At 42.1% G+C, this 25431-nt stretch overlaps 1 protein-coding gene across 2 annotated transcripts in view; it reads left to right on the forward strand.

Annotated features, from left to right (window-relative positions):
- The first annotated feature begins 1240 nt into the window (after positions 1–1240).
- IFT52 (intraflagellar transport 52) overlaps positions 1241–25431 on the forward strand; it is a 38032-nt gene continuing 13841 nt past the window's right edge. The window contains exons 1-9 of one of the 2 annotated variants that reach the window (XM_045981257.1): positions 1241–1368; positions 4936–5060; positions 6331–6418; positions 10912–11041; positions 11337–11412; positions 13151–13222; positions 18106–18232; positions 22916–23002; positions 24583–24651. In XM_045981257.1, the coding sequence (XP_045837213.1) occupies positions 1348–1368; positions 4936–5060; positions 6331–6418; positions 10912–11041; positions 11337–11412; positions 13151–13222; positions 18106–18232; positions 22916–23002; positions 24583–24651 (795 nt within the window). In that variant the 5' untranslated portion in view covers positions 1241–1347. Of the gene's footprint in view, positions 1369–4935; positions 5061–6330; positions 6419–10911; positions 11042–11336; positions 11413–13150; positions 13223–18105; positions 18233–22915; positions 23003–24582; positions 24652–25431 lie in introns of those variants that run through there. The other variant, XM_045981259.1, reaches the window with a different exon arrangement.

The following is a 25431-nucleotide window of genomic DNA, read 5'->3' on the forward strand; positions in this document are numbered from 1 at the left end:
AGTGCTCTGAGCACGTCCTCGTTTGGTTTTCTAGCAAACCCTGACAGTACATCAGGCAGAAGAACTCCAAACCTGTCCAAACCCTCAAGTGGCACAGCCTACGCCCTCTCTAATGGGAATACACCACTTCCATCTTACTAATTTTGCACCAAAATGCAACATGCCCATGAAGAGAATCCTCATCCTCTTCTCCACTTTTTAACTTTGCAGTGACAGTAGTTTTATAAAGGCAAAAAGAGTTGTGTGATTCAAGCTCCTAAAACCACTACTACTCTGTACCTATTAAAGGTCAAAACAAACATAAATGTAAACCCAAACTGCTGGTTGTCTCTCTGCGCTTGGTTTGAACCAGCGAGGAAGTGGCCGTGCAGTCCACACTCTTCTCAAGGGCCAGCAAGGGGCGCTCCCCTGGAGCGAAGGGTGGCCTGTTTGTGGCTTACCGGCCTGTGGCTTTTCATTTTGACCATGATGGCAGAGCAACCTCTATGTGGCTTTGGCTTTGGGGCAGAGCAGTTCATTCTCCAGCCCTGCCTTAATGAATATTACTCTACTTAATGAATATCATTCATATCTCTGTTCATTCGGGCCGCCTTTCAGACCATCTCCAGGCCCTCACAGCTCCCTTAATAATACAGTTTATATTATCACTGTTTTGTAGGATCCGGCCAAGGTCTAACTCCCTGTCTGGGGAGGCCCAGAGGGCGGGCTCACGTCCATGTCCCGGGCCCGGCGCGGGGGCGCTCAGAGATGCTGGGTTCATCAACGAAGAACTATCTCGAATGACCATTCGCACCCCTAAACCTAACCACCCTCCTCCAGGAAGTCTTTCCTGGGGTCCCAAGACCCTGAGCCCACTCCACGTAGTGCACGGAGCCCCCAATTTGGGTTCAAGGAACCTGCACCCCAACGCACGGTCCGAGCCACCGCTCGACTCCGCACCTGCGCCCTTGGGGTCTAGGCTAGGGCATTCCCCTCGTCCCCACCCCCATCGAAAGCCTTCACTCTTCTCCCTCAGGGTGGAGCGAATTTGGGCCTTTTTTTAAATCAGTCTCTAAGAATACTTGACATTAAAGGACGAAGCGAGGTGGGCTTCTCTTTGGCTTAAAGTTGATTCACGTTCTGTTTGGGTTTACCCCTCAGCCAACATAATGGTACAGTCCCGTATTAGCCCCGCCCCCCAACCCCGGGGCGCTCGAGGCGGAATGGCGTCTTTCGTTCTGTCGTCATTACGTTGCTCCGGCGCAGGTCCCCGCCCCAGTGCGCCTCTCCGGCGCGCCGCCTCGCCACCGCGGTTGCTAAGAGGCCTTGGATACCTGGCCGCGGGATGCTGGGCGTTGTCAGGTGAAGATGGTGGTCACCGGGCCTCAGGTAAGAAGGCCTCCGACTGGGCTGAGCTTGCCGGGCCGTTGGGTCGGCCTGGGAGCTGGCGAGGGTCTCGTCGGCCTGTTCCTGAAGCCTTTGGGCCAGTCTAGTGGAAAATCGAGATTGGTTGGGGTAAAGTAAACTGGGGCCGCGGATGTAGGCCTGGATCCCGAAACGCACACTAGATTCAAATCCCCATCGCCAGCGACTGGGCGGATTTTTAGTCGTCTTGCTGAATATGAAAGAGCATTGGCCTAGGAATGGTAACATTTAGTCTCAAACCTTTTCCCTAGGAATCGTGCTCCTAGGAACTTGTCCTACAGCAAAAATAATGGCAAAAGCAGAAGTATGTAAATTGCAGTGTGTTTGTAATGGCAAAATCATTGAAAAGATGCCCATAAAGGCGGTGATTGAGTTCATTATGGCATAACGACGCAAGAGTGCATACAACCTACGGGCCTAACCACGGAGACTTTTTTTTTTTTTTTTTTTTTTTCAGGAAACTGGGAAAAGCTGGATACAATATTGTGTGTACATATTGGGAAGAAAAGAGTATACACAGATGGTTGGAACATGAAAAGATAGTGGTGCTGTAATCATGAGCCTTTTATTTTTTAAGATGACAAAATTTAAAGTTCAACTGGAATAAAAAAAAATATGTGAGGCTAGGCTGGGCAGGAAAAATTCTAAAAAGTAAGGGCAATAAGGAGGATTAGCTCTGCAGCACCACCAGATAGTATAAAAGTTGTTAATTAATAAAGTTGTAATTAAAATAGTATGGAACTGAGCAGGAACTTACACGCAGATAGAATATAATGGAATTCAGAATAGATCCAAATACAGATAGTTACAGAAATTTATGTAGTCTAGGTGGTATTTCTTTTTTTTTTTTTTTTAAGATTTTATTTATTTGATGCAGAGAGAAAGAGATCACAGCAGGCAGGCAGAGAGAGAGAGGGGAAAGCAGGCTCCCCAGCAAGCAGAGAGCCCGATGTGGGGCTCAATCCCAGAACCCTGAGATCATGACCTGAGCTGAAGGCAGAGGCTTAACGCTCTGAGCCACCCTAGTGCCCCTCAAGGTGGTATTTCAAATCAGCCTTGAAAAGGTAGTTTTGGGGCACCTGGGTGGTTCAGTTGGTTAAGTGTCTGCTCCTGCTCAGGTCATGATCCTGGGATCCTAGGGTTGACCCCCCACCCCAGCCCCATCCTGGAGCAGGGTCCCTGCTCCATGGGGAGCCTGCTTCTCCCTCTCCTCTGCCTGCCGCCCCCTGCATGTGCTCGCTCTCTCTCTTTCTCTCTGTCAAATAAGTAAATAAAGTCTTTAAAAAAAAAAAAAAGAAGAAAAAGTGGTTTGGTGTCAGGCAGCTTTCTAGTAATAATAATAATAAAAAAATTTTGATGACTAAAGTTCCAAATAGGCCAAAATTTAAATCTTAAAAACTGACATACTGGAAGAAAATTCCAGAATACTGGAAATACTGGAAACAATGGAAAGCATTGTACGTATTTGTAATCTTGGCACAGCAAAAACTCTTGTAAATATGTCATATAATGCAGAAGCCAGAAAGGAAAAGATTACTACTTTTGACTCTATAAAATTTAAAACCTTCTGTAGGTCCTGCAAAATTCCACTAAACCAAAACAAAAAAGCTGCTAGAGGCTAAGTCTAAAGACAAGTACATTTATGAAACTATTTAATGATCAGGTAGAAAAATATTAAACCCAATAGAAAAATGAACAGAGTACATAAACAGGATAATCAGAAGAAATACAAGTGGCCAATACGCACAGTGAAAGATGGCCATCTTACTAATTTCAAAGTGCAAGTTAAAACAGTGAGGGCTTTTTTTTTTTTTTGCTCACTTTACTACCAAAGATGAAAAAGGTTGGAAATAAGATTATATACAAATAAATACATTAGTATTAATGGAAGTAAAAAATACAATTTTTGGAGGGCAGTTTGGAAATAATTACTTAGCCATTCAACAAGTAGGGATTTAGTTTAAAATATGGAAAGTGCAGGGTGCCTGGGTGGCTCAGTGGGTTGGGCCTCTGCCTTCGGCTCAGGTTATGGTCTCAGGGTCCTGGGGTTGAACCCTGCATCAGATTCTCTGCTCAGTGGTGAGCAGGCTTCCCTCCTCTCTCTCTGCCCACCTCTCTGCCTACTTGTGATCTTTCTCTGTCAAATAAATAAATAAATAATCTTTTAAAAAAATATGGAAAGTGCAGAAGAACATCGTGTTTAAGGATAATGTTTGTAGCATTGTTTTATTAGGAAAAAATTTGAAAAAGTATGTTCATCTATATGATTGGTTAAATTATGGTACATCCATAAAGGCAATATTGTGTAGCAGTTTTTAAAAAGGTCGTAGATCCATGTGTACTGACGTGGAATGATACAAGGTTAGGTGAAAAAAAAAAGTATGTTGCAGAATAGTTCATATTATAGGATCCTGTATCATAAAAAAATTATAAGTTAACACATGTTTAAAAAGAATCTAGAAGACTATGCCCCACACTTAACAGTAGTTAGCAGAGAGAAATCAAGTGGGAAATATTCTCTAAGGGCATAAAGATAGGGTGATGGTAGGGTGGGGTCATGAGAATAGGCTAGTGGAAAGGCCAGGGCAAGAAATAGGAGGCAACCTAGATGTCCATCAACAGATGAATGGATAAAGAAGATGTGGTATATGTATACAATGGAATACTATGCAGCCATCAAAAGAAATGAAATCTTGCCATTTGCAATGAGATGAATGGAAGACGAGGGTATTATGCTGAGCGAAATAAGTCAATTAGAGGAAGACAATTATATGATCTCCCTGATGTGAGGAATTTGAGAGGCAGGGTGGAGGCTTTGGGGGGTAGGGAAGGAAAAAATGAAACAAGATGGAATCGGGAGGGAGAGAAACCATGAGACTCTTAATCTCACAAAACAAACTGAGGGTTGCTGGGGGGTGGAGAGATAGGGAGAAGGTGGTTGGATTCTGGACATTGGGGACGGTATGTGATATGGTGAGTGCTGTGAAATGTGTAAGCCTGACGATTCACAGACCTGTACCCCTGGGGCAAATAATACATTGTATGTTAATAAAAATAATTAATTAAAAAAAAGAATATTGGGCACCTGGGTAGCTCAGTTGGTTGAGCAGATGCCTTTAGCTCAGGTCATGATTCTGGAGTCCCAGGATCGAGTCCCACATCGGGCTCCCTGCTCAGCGGGGAGTGGAGAGGAGTCTGCTTCTCCCTCTGACCTCTCCCCTCTCATGGTCTCTCTCTCTCTAAAATAAATAAAATCTTAAAAAAAAAAAAAAAAGAATATCTACCAGATCTCAGTGCAAAAAAAGAAAAAAGAAAAAAGAAACAGGAGGCAAAAGCCAGAGTTGGCCTTTACATTTCTGTGGCTGTGATTATGCATTTCACTCTCAACCTTTGAGAATCATAGGGATTTCATAGCTAGGTTCCAGCTGTATGCCCTTTCTGGATAAGCCCAAGACTATTTATTCCATTTAGGGTCTTTTGCAATATTGTTTATTATTTCCCTTTTTCTGATCCCTTCTTTTTTCCCATAAGGTAACCATGGAGAAGGAGCTTCGGAGCACCATTCTTTTCAATGCATACAAAAAAGAAATATTTACCACCAACAATGGCTATAAATCCATGCAGAAAAGACTTCGGAGTAATTGGAAAATTCAGAGGTGACTGTGTATATTGTTTTCCCTTCTAAGTGATAATAATAGCCTGCTGGTAATAATTGGAAAGTCTTTATTTTCTTATGTAAACAGTTGTTTAGGTAGGAGGAGTTCAATTTAAGGATCATTCAGAAGTAACTAAATGATTTCTTTTGAAAATTGGCAATTAGCATATTAAGTTGTCTCCCAAATCACAAACTAAAAAGTTATTCTAATTATACATATACAACTTTTTTTTTTTTTTAAGATTTTATTTATTTGTCAGAGAGAGAGTACACACAAGCAGACAGAGAGGCAGGCAGAGAGAGGAGGAAGCAGGCTCCCTGCCGAGCAAGGAGCCCGATGCGGAACTCAATCCCAGGACCCCAGGATCATGACCTGAGCCGAAGGCAGCGGCTTAACCAACTGAGCCACCCAGGCGTCCCACATATACAACTTTTTGAGAGGTTTCTCCATATTTTCACTTGGGTCAATACTTCAGTTTAGGGAAAGGAAAGATGAAAATACCTTTCTTGTCTTTGTGCATGTATAAATGGTTTTTCTTTTTTTTTTTTTAAAGATTTTATTTATTTATTTGACAGATCACAGGTAGGCAGAGAGGCAGGCAGAGATAGAGGGGGAAGCAGGCTCCCCGCTGAGCAGGAGCCTGATGTGGGGCTCGATCCCAGGACCCTGGGATCATGACCTGAGCCGAAGGCAGAGGCTTAACCCACTTAGCCACCCAGGTGCCCCTAAATGGTTTTTCTTTCTTTTTTTTTTTTTTAAAGATTTTATTTATTTATTTGACAGAGAGAGAGAGAGAGAGATCACAAGTAGGCAGAGAGGCAGGCAGAGAGAGGTGGGGGTCGGGGAAGCAGGCTCCCTGCTGAGCCTGATGTGGGGCTCGATCCCAGGACCCTGAAATCACGACCTGAGCCGAAGGCAGAGGCTTAACCCACTAAGCCACCAAGGTGCCCCCTAAATGGTTTTTCTTAATAGGTAAGGATATCATACCAGCTAATGTTAGAGCTGATTGAATTAGTAGTTGGAGGACTCATTATACTCTTGTGTGGGTTAATTTGGACATCTTGGCCTATAGGAAGTATTTGAGCAGAGACTGATCCGGGACAAGCCTATAGAAGGGATTCTTACTTTGAGAAAGAGGCTCTACCAGGTACCTCTAAATCCCTTCATCTCTGGGCCTCTGTGGCCTCTGGTTCCATATAGTCTAGGGGCTAAAATAATTCTTGAATTGGCTTAAATTATGGATCTAACACTTTAAAAATCGTATTTCTAGCTTAAAAGATGAAATCACATCTGAGAAGCTAATTGGGGTGAAACTGTGGATTACAGCTGGGCCAAGGGAAAAATTTACTGCAGCTGAGGTAAGAAATATCCAAAAAGAAGAACTGTAATAAGATGGTTAGGTGCATGCGCTCTAAGTTCTGGATTTAAATCCCTCTTCACCATACACTGTGTTGCCTTAAGGTAAGCACTTTCTTCCTCATCAGGGAGTTGTTATGGTCATTAACTGAGCTAATGCATGTCAAGTGCCAGACACGTAGTTGAGGCTAATGAAAAACTAACCATACCTGTTTGCCATATTTTTGTTTTGAAAATAGGAAAATTCCATTTATTTATTTTTAAAGATTTTATTTATTTGACGGAGAGAGAAAGCAGAAGTAAGGAGAGCAGCAGGCAGAGGGAGAAACAAGCTCCCCGATGAGCAGGGAGCCCGATGCAGGGGGAAATTCTTTTGATGTATTTTATTTACTTTTTAAATCTTTAGAAATTATTTATTTATTTTTAAAAATTTATTTATTTGAGAGAGAGAGAGAATGAGAGGGGAAACGTCAGAGGGAGAAACAGGTTCCCTGCTCAACAGGGATTCGGGACTCGATCCTGGGGCTCCAGGATCATGACCTGAGCTGAAGGCAGTCGTTTAACCAACTGAGTCACCCAGGCGCCCAGGGGAAAATTCCTTTTAAAATAAAGCTGTTCTTAATTCTATTTCATAGAATAGACAAAGAATGTTTATGTAGAGCCCAGAACAAAAGTATTGGCAAAGATGTAGAGAAATTGGAACCCGTGTGCACTGTTGGTGGAAAGGTAAAATATGTGTCTGCAGCCATTATGTAAAACAGAATGGCAGTTCCTCAAAAAATTTAAAATAGAATTATCATATGATCCAGCAGTCCCACTTCTAGATATATATCCAAAAGAACTGAAAGTAGAATCTCAAAGAGCTATTTGTACTTTCTTATAGCAGCAGTATTCACAATAGCCAAAAGGTAGGAGCAACCTAAGTCTACCAACAGATGAATGGATAAACAAAGTGTGGTATATACATATAATAAATTATTTCAGCCTTAAAAAGGTAGGGAATTCTAGGGGTGCCTGGGTGGCTCAGTTGTTAAACATCTGCCTTTGGCTCAGATCATCATCCCAGGGTTCTGGGATCGAGACCTTCTCCCTCTCCCTCTCCCCCTGCTTGTATTCCCTCTCTCGTCTCTCTCTCTGTCAAATTAAAAAAAAATATATGTATATTTTTTAAAAAGGTAGACAGTTCTGATACATGCTACAACATGAGTGAATATTGAGGACGTTATGCTAAATGAAAGAAGCCAATTACAAAAAGACCAGTGCTATATGATTCCATTTTTTTTTTTTTAAAGATTTTATTTATTTATCTGACGGACAGAGATCACAAGTAGGCAGAGAGGCAGGCAGAGAGAGAGAGGAGGAAGCAGGCTCCCCACGGAGCAGAGAGCCCGATGTGGGGCTTGATCCCAGGACCCTGGGATCATGACCTGAGCCGAAGGCAGAGGCTTTAACCCACTGAGCCACCCAGGCGCCCCTATATGATTCCATTTATATGATGTACCTAGAGTAGTCCAGTTCACATAAAGTTAGAGTTGTGATTGCCAGGAGCTAGAGTGAGGAAGGAAATGAGAAGTTGTTTAATAGGTATTGAGCTTCAGTTTTGCAAGATGAAACGAGTTCTGGAGATGCACAATAGCGTGAATGTTTTTCACTACTAAACCGTAAGCCTAAAAATGGTTAAAATGGTAAATGTTACTTGTACTTTACCACAACTAAACAGAAACCCCAGAACACAGCAAGAGCTTTTCTCATAGAAACTTGCAGGTGTTTTGGTGCTCAGGGAGGGTTGTGGGGAGTAGGGAGGCTGAGGCAGGGTGGGACTGGCATGGTCCTTAGACTGGGGCAGTCCAGGGTCTTCTGCTCTGACTTTGGGTGGGGCCACAGGGAGGAGGTCTACAGGGAAGCATTTCTATTCTTTTTTTTGTTGACCTGACTGCAATGCGGCCATCGAGAGAGACTTAAGTGTTTGATCAGGTTAATTGAGAGAAGGAGCAGGAATTCCTATTAGGAACATGGAGTTGGCCAGCTGCCTCCACCCTATGGGACCCTGAGGGAAATGTACACACAGTGGGCGGTGACATGTGAGGGAATACTATAGTCTTTGTTGGTTTTTAGCCTCACACTCCAATAGTTTCTCCTCTGCTACCGCTCTTCTCCACCTAGCAAAGACAGAGAGGTAATCCCGTCTTTGCTGAGGAACAGCCAGCCTCAGAAAAGCCAGGGCATCCAGAAAGAGGGTCAGAAACCTGTACCTGTCTGATCATTTTCCCAACAGGAAACAGGCACTCAGTCAAATGTTCAGGCTCTTAGGGATGGACGGCAGTGGCTTCCAAAAGACAGAATCCCTTGAGAGGCATAGTTAGCCTAATAACATGTTCTCCCACCAGACCATCTCCTGCACCATGCCCTCTCTTTAGGAGTGGAGTGACATGGGAAGGAAAGGCAGAAAAACTTTTAACTTCTTTCTAAGAACCAACATTCCTTTGGGGCGCCTGAGTGGTTCAGTCGTTAAGCATCTCCCTTCATGATCCCAGGGCCCTGGGATTGGGCCCCCGCATCGGGCTCCCTGCTCAGGGCAAGCTTACTTCTCCCTCTCCCTCTGTCTGCTGCTCCCTTTGCTGTGCTCTCTCTCTCTGTCAAATAAATAAAGTCTTAAAAAAAAAAAAAGGTACCAACATTCCATTGTGTTTTATTCTTATATCAAGCAGATTCAAATGGTTAGCAGAGGTCTTCCTCCTGGCATAGATCACTGCCTTCCTGGGCGTTGTTGCTAGCCTCCTAGGACCAGTAAAGGGGTCAGTTCACCCCTCATAGACTGTATGATCTGTCTTTGATGTTGTCCTCCAGAAACTTCTTTGACAGGACATCATATGTCTGATGTTAGATATGAGAATCAAGCTAGAACCTAGACTGAATTTAGTTTTTCTTTGTTCCCACCTCAGCCACATTGGCTTATGCATTTGCCCAGTGGTGATATTCACTTACCACCAATTGACCCAGACCATGTATCCCCACCTTGTCAGATCAACATCTATTTATATTACTTTTTTAAAAGATTTTATTTATTTATCTTATTTGAGAGAGAGCAAGAGAGAGAGTGCAAGTTGGGGGAGGGACAGAGGGAGAGAGAGAGAACCTCAAGCAGACTCCATGCTGAGCAGAGCCTGATGTAGGGCTCTGTCCCATGATGCTGAGATCATGATCTGAGCCAAAACCAAGAGTCAGATGCCTAATCGACTGAGCCACCCAGGCATCACTGTCTGTATTATAAATGTACCTTTATTCTGAATCGAGACGCCTAGATATTAGTACCCACCACCATTTAAAAAAAAAAAAAAGTGTCTTAACTGTAATGTAAAGAAGTAAAAGGAAGATGACTTATGAGAGAATATGTATACTTCAGATTGTCAATGTTTGGGCCTCTGGGCACTAGAAGAATATGTATATTTCAGTTTGTCAGTAGTACACATCCACTAGAGCAGTTCTTTGTATCTGACATTTTGAAACAAATGCTAAAAATACTATGTAGGATGCCCATGAATGGGGCCGTCTTGTGGAGAGTCCAGAATCTGTGAAGTTAGTCTCATTTGGGAACCAGCCACCTTGGCGATGTTAGTCGTTGAGCCATGTTTTCTATATTTAGGGGCTGGAGGAGAGAAGGAAATCTAGGGAGCGTGCACGTGCAAGGGCTTTGCTGTCGCAGAGCTGGACCGAGATGGTGGTGTCCGAAGTGGGGTGTATGTGGTGAACCACTGAGGTGCCAGAAGGAAATTGCATTTGTCATATCTTTATTATCCTTCAAAATTTCCCTTCTTAAGAGGATGTTTTATAATTTTATAAATATACATACTTTATATACATATCAGAGTGCGTGTTCACATTTTCTTATGGGATGCTTGAGGAGAGTTGAGAGACTATTGGTCTAGACCACTCACCCCACCAGGTTTTCTCAGGCTGGGTCAACAAGACCAGTCCTAGATTTTTCTTCCCTCTCCAGCTTTGGGAAAGCAAGAGAGAGATTCCCAGGAGATAAGCAGATAACATGCATTTCTCACCGTGGGTTGATCAGTCAATGAATGACTGGAACAGAATTCCTCCCTGGGGGTGGTATGCAATGCCTTCATCCTGATGTCTGTAGCTGGCAGGGAGGGCGGGTATGGTCCAGAGGAATCGTTTTCAGCCAGGGCTGATTTTGTCTCCGCTGGGTTGAGACTGGGGCTGCTCTCAGTGACCTGTGAGCTTCCTTTAGCAAATGGTTTCCACTTTTGGTTTGCTTTCCAGATAGTCAAGGTGGAAAATGTGAATTCTGTTAGAGTATTTTGGAACTTTGTGCTTAAAGACAAGCTTGGAAATCCTATGTAGAGAGTAACTTTTATGTTATATACGTTTGTATTTAAGTGGCTTATATTTATTTTTCAGGTAGTTAAGGTCTTAAAGTCCTTTGGACAAAAGTCTTTCGGGTATATTCATAGATTGTTTTTTTCCTTTTGTGTAGTTTGAAGTCCTGAAGAAATACCTTGACGGTGGTGGTGATATCCTTGTGATGCTGGGAGAGGGTGGGGAATCCAGATTCGACACCAATATTAACTTTCTTCTAGAAGAATATGGAATCATGGTTAATAGTGGTAATTATGATTATTGTTATTTTAGTAGAAGCAGTTGTTTCCTATTTATTATTCATATTGTAGCTCTCTGGACCTAGTAGTACAGTGGAAAGAGCCCTGGGCTGAGGGTGCATGGTCCAGCATTTTGATCTCAGTGGCAGTCTGAGCCTTCTGGGGCTAAGCTTCTTCCATGGTATTAAAATGGGAGGAATGGGAACAGAGTTCCAGGATTTCTTACACGTCAAATTTTATATGTGTTTATAATATCAAACCTATTTCTAATCTAAGATGCAACTTCCTCTCTTTTCCCCTAAAGATGCTGTGGTTAGAAATGTATATTATAAGTATTTCCATCCTAAAGAAGCTCTAGTTTCCAACGGAGTCCTGAATAGGTAAGTGTGTTGAAAGCAGAATTTTTTTTTAAAGATTTCTTTTTATTTATTTGGCAGAAAGAGATCAAAAGTAGGCAGAGAGGCAGGCGGGAGATAGGGGGAAGCAGGCTCCCCACTGAGCAGAGAGCCTGATGTGGGGCTTGATCCCAGGAGCCTGAGATCATGACCTGAGCCGAAGGCAGAGGCTCAGCCTACTGAGTCACCCTGGCTGCTTTCCCCGAAAGCAGAAATATTTTAACCAATGATTCCTATCTTCTCTGTTCTCATCTCGCACATTCTTTTCACTGGCCTTTCTTCCTTTGTTGCTCTTTTGTTTTATTTTACTATATTATAATTTAGTTTATTATATTACTTCTCATTCCTCAAATTATATTCTTTGAAACCATATTCCACATTCACTCTTCATCAGCATGCATTCAGCTGCAAGCATAGAAGACCCTATTCTCTCAGTGGGATGAAACAATATAGAGATTTTTATCAACTCATGTAATTGAAAAGCCCAGAAATACGGCAGGCTTTGGGTGCGGATTAACTGAAAATTCATGATGTTGTTAGGGCTCCAGTCCCATTGCTCTGTAGTTCTCTTGGCTCTGCTCTCCTGTGTCTATGGGCTGAACAGTTAGCAGTTAGCAGTTCCCAGATTTATATCGGCATGCCACACCATCTAGGGCAAGAGAGCCTGCCTTGGTCCCAGCATTCTCAGCAAGAGTAGTCCCGAGATTTGCTGGGTTTGAGCTGGCTTGGGCCACATGTCCATCCTGAACTGGTCACTGTGGCAGAGGGCATAGAATGTCCTGATGGTATAACTAGGTCATATTCCCTACCCCTGGAGACTCGGGGTGAAGTCAAGTTTTTCTGTTTCACTGGATCTTAAGGGGTAAATTAGGGCCTTTGGAGAAGTGGGAAATGAATGCGTGAGAGAAGCAATGTCAAGTGCCCTCTGTGTGCCCTTTTCCATTTATTCAAAATTATTCATTCCACACTCGAGTTTTTTATATGCCAGGTGCTCTCTTGGGTCTGGTGATATGGAGTCTAGAATATAGGACTAGAATGTGGGTCTAGTCTAGAACGTGGTCTAGTATATTGATCTTTCCCTCAGGACTCAAGAAAGAAGAGCTGATCCTCTTATTTATTTATTTATTTATTTAATTTTTTAAGATTTTATTTATTTATTTGACAGACAGAGATCACAAGTAGGCAGAGAGGCAGGCAGAGAGAGAGAGGAGGAAGCAGGCTCCCTGCTGAGCAGAGAGCCCAATGCGGGACTCTATCCCAGGACCCTGGGATCATGACCTGAGCCAAAGGCAGAGGCTTTAACCCACTGAGCCACCCAGGCGCCCTGATCCTCATATTTAAATATTAACTTTTTCAAGCTACACAAAGAGGTGTAGGTGTATCTTTTTTTTTTTTTTTTTAAGATTTTATTTATTTATTTGACAGAGAGAGAGATCACAAGTAGGCAGAGAGAGGAGGAAGCAGGCTCCCTGCAGAGCAGAGAGCCCGATGCAGGGCTGGATCCCAGGACCCTGAGATCATGACCCGAGCTGAAGGCAGCGGCTTAATCCACTGAGCCACCCAGGTGCCCCGGTGTAGGTGTATCTTTAATTAAGTTCTGAGAATTGTATTTTGAATAAGTCTGCAAAAACATTGCAGTTAGTTCATACTTACTATTAATGAATAGAGTATGAAATTCCTAAATTTTTTTTGTTTACTAGATTTAATTTTTTTTTTCTTCAAGGGAAATTAGCCGAGCTGCAGGGAAGGCTGTGCCTGGAATCATTGATGAGGAAAGCAATGGGAACAATGCCCAGTGAGTGTGTTTTCTGAGGGTCTCTAAAGAGGATGCATTTGTCATTTTAAAGAGTTTTCTTTTTTGAAGTGAAGAGTTTTCATTTCTGATTACAAATGTCATTCTCATCAAAAAAAAAAAACCCACAAAAACCAACAAACCAAACAAACAAAAAACACAATTTGAACAGTTCAAAAGGAAGAAAATAGAAGTCCTGCACTATAAATGTATACCCTTTTACCCAAAGATAATGACTCTTAACAATATGGTATTTAGATTTCTAGATTTTTTTTTTTTCATATATAAACAGAGAGAGATGCACCACATCCTTTTAAATGACTAGATTAAACTGGAATTATCCTAATTTATCTAGCAGTCTCCTATTGTTGACAATTGAGGTTATTTATGGTATTTTGTTTTAATAGTTAAACGTAACATTTATTGAGCACTTACTTTATGACAGACATAAGTGAATGTCTTTGTATGTGCAGTTTTTGTGCATTTATGCCAGTAAGGCTAGATTCTTAGCATTAGAATCTCTTGGTTGGAAGTTTTCCAATTGTTGCATTGCCAAATGTGGTACATCGCTAAATTGCCCCCCAGGTAGTTCCTAGCACTTACTGTCCCTGTGAACATGCTCCTTTTTCCTCTCTTCTCGGCATGGAGTATTCTAGTGAAAATGATGTCTCTTTATTTTAATTTGCATTTCTTTGATTATGGCTGAGTGGGATGGCCTTTAAAGCCTATTGGCTGATGGTATTTCTTCTGTGAATTTCCTGTTGACTACTTTTTGCCCATTTTTCTATTGATGGTTTATCTTTTCTTATTCATTTATAAGACCTCCGTGTATTATATTTTTTCTGCTTTACTTTTCACCTTTGAGATATTTCCCCTCATAAGAGTTGAACTTTTTTTTTTTTAAGATTTTATTTATTTATTTGACAGACAGAGAGGTCACAAGTAGGCAGAGAGGGAGGCAGAGAGAGAGGGGGAAGCAGGCTCCCTGCCGAGCAGAGAGTCTGACAAGGGGCTCGATCCCAGGACCCTGAGATCATGACCTGAGCTGAAGGCAGAGGCTCAACCAACTGAGCCACCCAGGTGCCCCAGGAGTTGAACATTTATGTAGTCCAAAACTCTAGTAGTAAAAATAATGTGGGACTAATGCAGAAATAATGAGAAATAAATTAGAATTAGACTATATGAAAGATGAGAATTATTAGTGACATTTCTAAATTATTGGGGAATAGATGGCATAATTGTGGCTAACCATTTGAAAAAACATTTCCATTTTTGTAGCATACTCCTAAAATACATTTCAGATGGATTAAGATTTTAAATATTAAAAAAAATGAAATCATAAAATTTCTAAAAGTAGGTGAATATTTGATAATCCTTAGAATAGGGAAGACCCTTCTTAGGATGAAACCAAGGTAAAGTTGTAAAAGGGAAAAATGTTTGGCAACATATATCATAGAATTAACATTTTTTTTTTTTTTTAAAGATTTTATTTTTATTTATTTGACAGAGAGAGAGATCACAAGTAGGCAGAGAGGCAGGCAGAGAGAGAGGAGGAAGCAGGCTCTCTGCGGAGCAGAGAGCCCGATGTGGGGCTCGATCTCAGGACCCTGAGATCATGACCTGAGCCGAAGGCAGTGGCTTAATCCACTGAGCCACCCAGGCGCCCCAAATTAACATTTTTGACATTTGAGAATCATAATCTTATTTATTTACTTACTTATTTTTAAGTAGGCTCCGTGCCATCTCTTTTTTCAAGTAAGTTTTTGATTTTAATTCCAGTATAATTAACGTACAGTGTTACATTAGTTTCAGGTGTATACAATATAGTGATTCAACATTTCCAAACATTCTTCACTGTTCATGATAAGTGTCCTCTTTAGACCCCAGCATCTGTTCCCCCCATTCCCGCTCCCCCCCGCCCCCGCCATAACCTAATTCTTAAGCTTCGTGTCAGCTTATCCAGTTGGTGTAGGTAAAAGAACTGTGGACTTGGCAGAAGTTTCTATTTTCATGTCTTACTTGCAGGGTGACCCAGGCAAGTTACTCTTAGCTTCTGTGTCCACGTCTGTGTAATGGAGACAATATGAATCTCACGAAGTTGATGGGAGACTCCACTGAGGCCGTATTTTTCGAGGTGCTTTGTAAGCCATGTGGTGTAGGACCTACCCGCTGTTGTGTTACTAAGTCCTCTGTAATTGTCCTCTGTAAAAGTCCTCTGTAACGGTTTCCTGGGTCATCCTGGAAGTAGTGGTTTGTGGGTAGGCTCTGAGATGTGGAGACCTAGTCCTGTTTGTGTTTTGAAAACTCTTGACCTATTGAAGTCTGAGATTCTCATTTAACCTATTTTTCTATCATGTCCGTTTTCCTATCTCTCACTCAGCTATAGCCACACTGACTTTGTTTCAGTTCCTTAAATATGCTAAGCTCATTCCCACACTAGGGCCAGTACATATCTGGTCCCTTTCCCAGGAATACACTTTCCCGGCTCTTCTCACAGTCAATCTTGCTTTGTTCACGTGTAGTTTAGAAAAATCCTGTTTTTGGCTTTTGGGTGGATGTATAGCCTTATGCTTAAAATTCTATCAAAATGTCAGTCTAATTGCTTCTTAGTAATAATAAAAGAGAGGAGTAAATAAAGCTGACGGTTTTCATTGTATGACTCAAGTGTCCATTCTCCCTTCCCCCTTGAGAATCTTCTCCTTGGCGTGCATTTGGGGGCAGTGTGAGGCAAGGATGTGCACTCACATCCATGTAACTATTTATCTCACATCCCTTTTCTTCCTCCATGACAACTGCTCCTTTCTTTCTATTTCTGGCATGGGACTCATGGCTACAGTCCCCTTTCCTGGGCTACTGCTAGGGCAGGGTGCAAGGGGGAGAAGAGAGAATGTGGGGCAGGTGCCACTTCTCACCCACGATATGACAAGAAGGCAGAGGGGGAGGTGAGATTGACTGAGTGAGGGGGAAACTGACTCTGGAAGGAAATCATTTTAAACTTAAGCTATAAGGAATTTTCTCATGGTCTAACAGAAAGGAAAATTCACATTATCTTCATAGGGAGCTCTTCATGGTGCCCCTCCCCCAGTTTCTAACTTTACACTTTGTTATAAGATTCTTGTTTTTCTTCATTCAGAGAGCACTTCCTTCAAACAAGTACCTTTGCAGAGCTCCATCTTGCTTTCAGTTAAACCTTAACCCCTCCTGTAGGGGTTGGTCACACCCTGGGTCTGCACCCTTCCCTTACCCCTTCTTAGGAGTAATTTGCCCCAGGTCAGACCCATGCACTCCAGATACTCTTAAGTGTTTGTTAGGAGGGTGGGGGAAGGAGGCCAAGGCAGGTGTGTGTAGAAGTGTCTGATGTCACGACTCTATTCTTAAAAGCGCTGGACTGGAAACTCAGCCTTCTAATGACAGCCATTCATTCCTGGAGATGACACCAGTCAGATCTGTAAGGAAGAGGGAACTGCTTGCTTGGAAGGCATTGTCAGACAGAGTAGGCTCATTTGTATCTCCAGTTCAGCTGTGAGATGAGGGCCCCTCTTCTTCCTCCACCATAGAGATTTCTTTAGTTCTTCCAATTACAACCATTTACACATGTGATTATGTTGTGAATTTGCATTCAGATTTGTAAAATGCTTTATTAAACTAGTAGCTAGAGTTAGACCAATTTTTGAGTTGACAAATCAAAGCTTAGAGCAAATTTTGTGGGTTTTTTTGTTTTGTTTTGTGTTTGTGATGAGATACCACCTCACACCTGTCAGAATGGCTAAAATTAACAACACAGGAAACAACAGATGTTGGTGATGGTGCAGAGACGGTGCAATACTCTCTTACAGTATTGGTGGGAGTACAAATTGGTGCAGCCATTCTGGAAAACAGTATGGAGGTTCCTCAGAAAGTTAAAGAAAGAACTACCCAATGACCCAGCAATTGAACTACTGGGTATTTACCCAAAGGATACAGAAAAGACTGATTCAAGGGGGCACATGCACTGTGATGTTTACAGCAGCATTATCAACAATAGCCTAACTGTGGAGAGAGCCCAATGATGAATGGATAAAGATGTGTATGTACACAGTGGAATATTGCTCAGCCATCAAAAAGAATGAAATCTGGCCATTTGCAATCAACGTGAATGGAACTAGAGTGTATCATGCTAAGTGAAATAAATCTGTCAGTGCCAAATGCTGTATGATTTCACTCATATGTGGAATTTAGGAAAGAAAACAGATGAGCATATGGGAAGGGGAAAAGGGAAGCAAACCATAAGAGACTCTTAATGATAGAGAACAAACTGAGGGTTGATGGAGAGAAGCAGGTGGGGGATGGGCATTAAGGAGGGCCCTCGTTATGGTGGGCATGGGGTGTTGTCTGTAAATGATGGGTCACGAAATTCTGCTCCTGAAACCGACATTACACTGTATGTTAACTAACCAGAATTTAAATAAAAAATTGAAAAAGAAAAAGGGAAGAAGTAAAAGACATCCTTATCACCAGAGGTAGGGACCTTAAAGTTGAGAAAGCTACAGAAATAAACCTTGCTGCCTTTTTACTGGTCTATTACCTCAGCCCAGATTCCACTTAGAATTCCTAACTAGAGTCCTCAAATACCTGTGTCCTTTATCCTGTCAATCCCTCACACATTTATTGTTTCTGTATAAAAAGTATTAAAAAACTGTCTGCCTTGGTCATTTCTTTGGGTCTCAATTTTGTTATTGGGTCTCTGTGTGAATGCAATAAAAGTTCGGTTTTTTACTCCTGACCATCCCCCCGCCCCCAAAATCTTTGTGTTTGAACTGAAATTGCTCAAGAGGCACTGAAATCATCTTCAAAATTTTTTTGTTCATTTTTTAAAGAAGTTTGAACATTTCTTTAATTTCTTGCAGGGCTCTCACCTTTGTCTATCCTTTTGGTGCCACACTGAGTGTCATGAAACCCGCAGTGGCTGTTCTGTCCACAGGCTCTGTCTGTTTCCCGCTTAACAGACCCATTCTGGCGTTCTATCACTCGAAGGTACAGCCTTTCTTAGATGCGGGTGGATATGTTATTTTCATTGTTGACATAATAAAAACTGCTACTTCCAGAGGAGTTTCATATGGTTTCTCACCAATCTTTACACCAGTCCTGTGGGTGGTATTTCAGTTAACTCTGTTTATGGGGAAACAGCAGATCTCCAGTAATCAATGGAGTCGAGACCTAAACCTTGTTCTTACCATTCTAAATCCAAAGCTATTCCATGGTAGCATGAGGCTACCTGTATGATAACTGTCTATGACTATGGGCTCCCACCCTCAGCGTAAGAGAGTCTGTCCAGGGAAAGGGTGAGTTAGCACACAATGCCAAAATGCACACAGTTGTGCTGTTATTTTAGTTTGTCCCAGGGCAACGTATCAGAAGACTAGTTGCTCAGTTCTTATCCTGGAAACCCCACAGAATGTGGCAGTAGATGGTCCCAGAGGACATAGTACCTCTCAGCATGACCCCACTTATCCACTGCCCAGTGCAGGACTTGAGCTCATGACCCTGAGATTAAGACCTAAATCAAGAGTCAGGCGCTCAACTGAGTGAGCCCCCAGGGGCCCCATCCATTCACTGCCTTTTAATTCATGTTTTGCTGAATTTACCTTTATTCGTCTACCAAGACTTAGAATTCACCACCTGACCTCCCAGTTTTTCTCTAGTTCCTCACATCTTATTTTTCTTTGTGGGACTTAGGTATTACTTTTCTCTCCCATATTTAAAAGGTCTGACTTCATTTTATTAGTAAGTAAATAAATATCTATGCTATTTTGGAAAGAAGAGATTTGGACAAAATTCACAATAGTTATTATGGTAGGTAGTTTCTCCCAAACAATTGGAAATACTGTTTTAAAATTAGAGTGAAGTATTAAATGATTCAAGATGTGGAAATAATCAGTTTAGAGAACTGCCAATTTATAGTCACAAAAGTAATGAGACAACTATCTTTTTTTTTTTTAAGATTTTATTTATTTATTTGACAGACAGAGATGATAAGTAGACAGAGAGGCAGGCAGAGAGAGAGGGGGAAACAGGCTCCCTGCTGAGCAGGGAGTTTGATGGGTGGGGTCGAACCCAGGACTCTGGGATCATGACCCGAGCCAAAGGCAGAGGCTTTAACCCACTGAGCCACCCAGGAGCCCCATGAGACAACTATCTTAGGGGGCATCTGGTAGTATAATATTTTGATTATTTATTTATTTATTTAGAGAGGGAGAGGGGGAATCTCAAGCAGGCTCCACGCCCAGCATGGAGCCTACTATGGCCTGGGGCTCGATCTCACAATGCTGAGATCATGACCTGAACCGAAATCAAGAGTTGGAAACTTAACTGACTGAGCCACCCAGGCACCCCTATGATTTTTTTTTTTTTTAAGATTTTATTTATTTATTTGACAGACAGAGATCACAAGTAGGCAGAGAGGCAGGCAGAGAGAGGAGGAAGCAGACTCCCTGCCAAGCAGAGAGCCCGATGCGGGGCTTGATCCCAGGACCCTGGGATCATGACCCGAGCCAAAGGCAGAGGCTTTAACCCACTGAGCCACCCAGGTGCCCCTGATTTTTTAACTTTTTTGACTGTGCACAGAGACTTCACCTAGCTTCCTCAGTGGATTTTTATGAAACATCTATTAGGTACAGAGTTCTGTGCTAACTGTGGTGATTCTTCTGGAACTCATGAGATTATCATCTGCTCATTGCCTAGTTATTTAAAGCCTGTTTTCTTTTCCTAAGAAGCTTTTATTTTAGTTTTTCCAAAAGATTTTATGTATTTATTTAGAGAGAGAACATGTGCAGATGGGGGTAGGGGCACAGGGAGAAGGAGAGAGAGACTCTCAAGTAGACTCTGTTGGGTGGGGGAGCCTGCCGCAGGCCCATCCCAGGACCCTGAGATTGTGACCAGAACTGAATTGAGTCAGATGCTCAACTGCTGAACTGACTGAACCACCCAGGCACCTTCCTAACAAGCTTTTAGTCCTGCCCTAAAAACACAGTCTTTGAGAGGTTTTTACCTGTCACTTTTAAGTTTGTGAGTTAAACCAGTAATGCCTGAGAGAGGCCACTCCCGTACTCCTAGACACCCATTGCAGGGCGAGGCTAGCATGGGGTTGGGGAGTCTGTTCTGCCTCCTCGCCCAGGGCCATTGCCTTCTTGAGCTTGTCAGCATCCTTTCTAGGTCTTTCATTTACAGGATAAACTCATTAATATTAAAGGAGCAAATCAGTCCTTAAGTAGATAGACTCTTATTTAATTGGAACAAATTATAGACAAAAGATGGAAAGGAAACTGAAGACAGTGGTAGAATCTCTGTCCAGAATAAAAGGATTGAAGGAAGATCTATAGTCTGAAATAAATGAGGCAGGGGAAAAAAAGAACAGTAAAGAAAAAATATAGACCTAACTGGGTAGTAATGAGAAGGAAAGTCCTTTTCTCGTCCTTTATTTACTTACATATGTGGGTTCAAATCGCAGCGGAGTTCATTCAGCACTCTTCCATTCTTTGGAATTCCACCAGATTCACTTCCTGTTCTCAGTAACTGGTGTGTTTTTAATGGTTATTTTATAGTAATGGTGTTATTTTTCCTATGAACCATTTGCTTTTAATGTGGCATAAGTCACAGTTTGTTTTGCAAATCTTATTTTATTTATGGAATTTGCATATTTGTATCTCTTGACATCTCTGGCTTGAGAGTAGTTCTTTCCTAGTACCATCACAGCTGTGCCTGTTTCTGTATGTGATGCTGCAGGAAAAACTGAATTCATTTTGTAGTTTTACATTGTACTCTTTTCCTCATTATAAAAGTAGTTTATGCTCATTGTAGAAAAATTGAAAAATACAGAGATGGAGGGGGAAAAAAAAGAATTTCTCACTACAGAACTGACATTGTGATCATTTTCTCCTACTTTTTTTTGCAGCTCATGTTCGTATATTTGCCACATGGACTTTAAACTAGGGTAGTTATAAAAAAATAATAAAAAAAATAAACTAGGGTAGCTATACAACTTATGGTATTCATTTTTTTTAACCTCATGTTAAAAAAAAAAAAAAGCACCTCTGTTATGACAGAAGCCTTCTTCCGGGTTCCTGCAAACCCTTTGTAACATATAGCTTCACCACTGCAGGAGGTTCCCTTATTCTTACCTACTGTTTCTGTGGCTGAACATTTGAATTTATTTCTGACTTTCTGTGATTATGACTGCAAAATTGTCCATAGAGTTTTATATGCTTTCTTGCATACGTTGACAGTTTCAGCAATGTGTAAACTTATTTCATTGAAATCTGACACTGTTTATAGTCATCTTTTTCATATTTATTAGTCTGATAGGCAAAAATACTTTGTTTTGATTATTTTAACTACAAATTAAATTTTTTCTTATTGACCAGTTACTTCTTTTGTGAATTTTTTTTTCTTTTTTGAGAGAGAGAACGAGAGAGAGAGAAATGGGGGAGTGGGTGGGAGGGAGAGAGAATCTTTTTTTTTTTTTTTTTTTAAGATTTTATTTATATATTTGGCAGATAGAGATCACAAGTAGGGAGCGAGGCAGGCAGAGAGAGAGAGGAGGAAGCAGGCTCCCTGCCAAGCAGAGAGCCCGATGCGGGGCTCGATCCCAGGACCCTGGGATCATGACCCGAGCGAAAGGCAGAGGCTTTAACCAACTGAGCCACCCAGGCGCCCCAGGGAGAGAGAATCTTAACCAGACTGCGTGTCCACCATGGAGCCCTGACATAGGACTCAGTCTCACAACCCTAGATCATGACCTGAGCTGATATCAAGAGTTGGACACTTGGGGCGCCTGGGTGGCTCAGTGGGTTTAAGCCTCTGCCTTCAACTCAGGTCATGATCCCAGGGTCCTGGTATCGAGCCCCGCATCGGGCTCTCTGCTCAGCGGGGAGCCTGCTCCCCCCCTCTCTCTCTGCCTGCCTCTCTGCCTACTTGTGATCTCTGTCAAATAAATAAATAAAAATCTTAAAAAAAAAAGAGTTGGGCACTTGACAGAATGGGAGAAGATATTTGCAAATGACATATAAGAGTTGGGACACTTAACTAACTGAGCCATCCAGGTGCCCTCTTCTGTGAATTTTTCATGCTCGTAGATTACTTTTTTGTTTGGATCTTAAATACTGTCTTTTTTTTTTTAAAAAGATTTTATTTATTTATTTGACAGAGAGAGAGAGATTACAAGTAGACAGAGAGGCAGACACAGAGGGGGAAGCAGGATCCCCACTGAGCAGAGAGCCCGAAGTGGGGCTCAATTCCAGGACCCTGAGACCATGACCCGAGTAGAAGGCAGAGGCTTAACCCACTGAGCCACCCAGGCACCCGTTAAATACTGTCTTTTCATACTCATAAAATATCTTTAAATCTCTACAGATTGCTTTTGGATTTTTTCCTTTAGGATTATAATCTTCATTTATAAGTTAACTGGGAAAATGTTGTAGATGTAATTCACATTGCTTTTTGTTGAAGTCAAGTAGAAGGATATAGAAGTGTCTAAAATGAGAAGCAGTTGGGAATATAGTTGCTGTCATAGTTGAATTTCTAGGTCATTCAAATCCTGATGTCAGTTGGCAGTGAGTATAGACAGTTGCTCACATGATTCTGATGATAAGTTTTTGGGGACTAGGATGCATGTGGTGCATTTTGGGGTCTGCGTATCTAACACTACTTTGTCATTGACAGAACCAAGGTGGGAAGCTGGCAGTGCTTGGCTCCTGTCACATGTTCAATGACCAATATTTGGATAAAGAAGAAAACAGCAAAATCATGGTAGGTTCTTCTCTTTCATCACATTAAGGCATAATGTGTATGATTTTCATGTCATTAAAAAAAAATACTGCTAAGATCATCTATTCATTTAAGACCAGATCTTCGGGGTCTGGGGACACCTGGCTGGTTCAGTCAGAAGAGCACGTGACTCTCTGGGGTGCCTGGGTGGCTCAGTAGGTTAAAGCCTCTGCCTTCAGTTCAGGTCATGATCCCAGAGTCCTGGGATCGAGCCCTGCATCGAGCTCTCTGCTCAGCGGGAGCCTGCTTCCCTTCCTCTCTCTCTTCCTCTCTCTCTGCCTGCCTCTCTGCCTACTTGTGATCTTTGTCTATCAAATAAATAAATTTTAAAAATCTTTAAAAAAAAAAAAAGAAGAGCATGTAACTCTTGATCTTGGGTCATGAGTTCAAGCCCCACAATGGGTTCAGAGATTACTTAAACAAAAAACTTTAAAAAAGTGAAAAAATAAAGCCTGCTCTTCAGAACCCATTATGTACCTCCCCTAAGAATACCCGGTTGAGTCAGGCACAGTCCCTGCTTTGAAAACATTCATAGTACATTGAGAGAGCATGAGAGACAGAGTTAGAAATTTAGAAGGATGTGGTGAATGTTTTTAAGCATGCCATGTTGGAGTGGGAGCCAATCCTGGAGGAGAGTTGAGGAGTAGGCTTAACCAAGGCCTCATGTAGAAAGCCCTGGAACTTGATTAGAAGGTCTCCAGGAAGCTATGGAGAGCCTTGTAGAGTGTCCAGCAGCCTTGGGCATAGTCAGATCTATGTTTCAGAAAGACTCCTCTGTCAGGCATGTGGAAGGTGAGAGGGAGGAGGCAACCTAGAGCCAGGTAGGAGGTTGGCAGAATCAGCCAGCCAAGAGGGGACGATGACCTGAGTGAAGGTGGTGAAGGTAGGAATGAGGAGAGGGGCTGGTCGGCAGGTGGTGCTGGGAGGGGTTATAACAGGACTGGTCACGGGCTGATGTGGGGAAGGAGGTGAAGGCACTGCAGTTGCTTGTCAGCATAGTGTGAAGGAAACATGTCCTGTGACGGATGACACATGGTGCATGCCGGAGCTGGACGCGGGTGTGATTCAGATGACTCACTTGCTGGTCCCACTGAACTTTTTCATGAATGAAACAAATTCCTTCCTCCTTCTGCACTGTTACTGTATTGAGAGATTGATTAAGATCTTGCTTCTGCAGAATGCACATGAAATTCTGGTGTCTCTAGACACATTCCAGGGGCATCTAGATGTAGTCGCTGTTTAAGTTCACATTGTCATCGGCACATGTAAACGGGATTGTTTCAGGATTGTGACCAAGTTTTAATACATTTTGTCCTGTTGTTAAAAGTGAAAGTGCTCTAAGATAAATGCTCAGTTTTCAATATGAAAAGTGACATATTAGGGTTAGGGAAACTTCGATGTTTTCATATGATCTCACCAAGAGAAGGGGAGTTACTCTTTTTTGAAACAGAGCTGCGTAGTCTCTTTTTATCATTTTTTGTTGATTGATTTAATTCTCTAGCCCTTTCTTGATTTTCTCAAATAACCAAGTGTCTAATTCTGTGTTTATTTTTTAAATCCAGGATGTTGTTTTCCAGTGGCTCACGACGGAAGACATCCACCTAAACCAGATTGATGCCGAGGACCCAGAGGTAGGGGCTGTGAATCATTAAAAAACTTTGGAGGCAAAAATATGGATCCAGCCTCTCAGCACCCTTTCCAACAGTTTCAAAGGAATGTGTATCTCTTACCTTATCTGTAAGACAGATGGAAAGAAGTGATGCTTTGGGGGGTAATGAAGGCCACATTATAAAAATAATAAATTAAGAAAATATCGAATTAATTGGGATGGGAATCTCTGTGTGTATGCTCCCTGGCCAGACTTTCAAAATCATTATCTGTAGAGAAACACTTCTGTCAGAAATATGAAGGGTATAAAAATTATTCTTTGTGAATAAACAAAGATCATCAGAATTTAAGTTTTATAAACTATAATTTTGACGTCTTTAGGAACAACAGTCGCAAAGGCATTAGGATCCTATTTATCAGATGATGGAGAGTGAGACCAGTGTGGGAATAGGGTCAGTAGGGGCGCCTGGGTGGCTCAGCGGTTTAAGCCTCTGCCTTCGGCTCAGGTCATGATCTCAGGGTCCTGGGATCGAGCCCCGGATTGGGCTCTCTGCTCAGTGGGGAGCCTGTTTCTCCCTCTCTCTCTCTGCCTGCCTCTCTGCCTACTTGTGACCTCTCTCTCTGTCAAATAAATAAATAAAATATTAAAAAAAAAAAAAAAAGGAATAGGGTCAGTAACCTGCCTTCCATGTCCTACTCCACTCTAGCTCTTGGACCTTAAGTGGCCTGTTTCGAGCCCTTTTTCATCCTGGTTTCCTCATCTGTGAAGCAGGAATACCAGTACCTGTGCTCTCTGTCTCAGA

Source organism: Meles meles, chromosome 16, assembly GCF_922984935.1.
Source record: "Meles meles chromosome 16, mMelMel3.1 paternal haplotype, whole genome shotgun sequence".
Lineage (NCBI taxonomy): Eukaryota > Metazoa > Chordata > Mammalia > Carnivora > Mustelidae > Meles > Meles meles.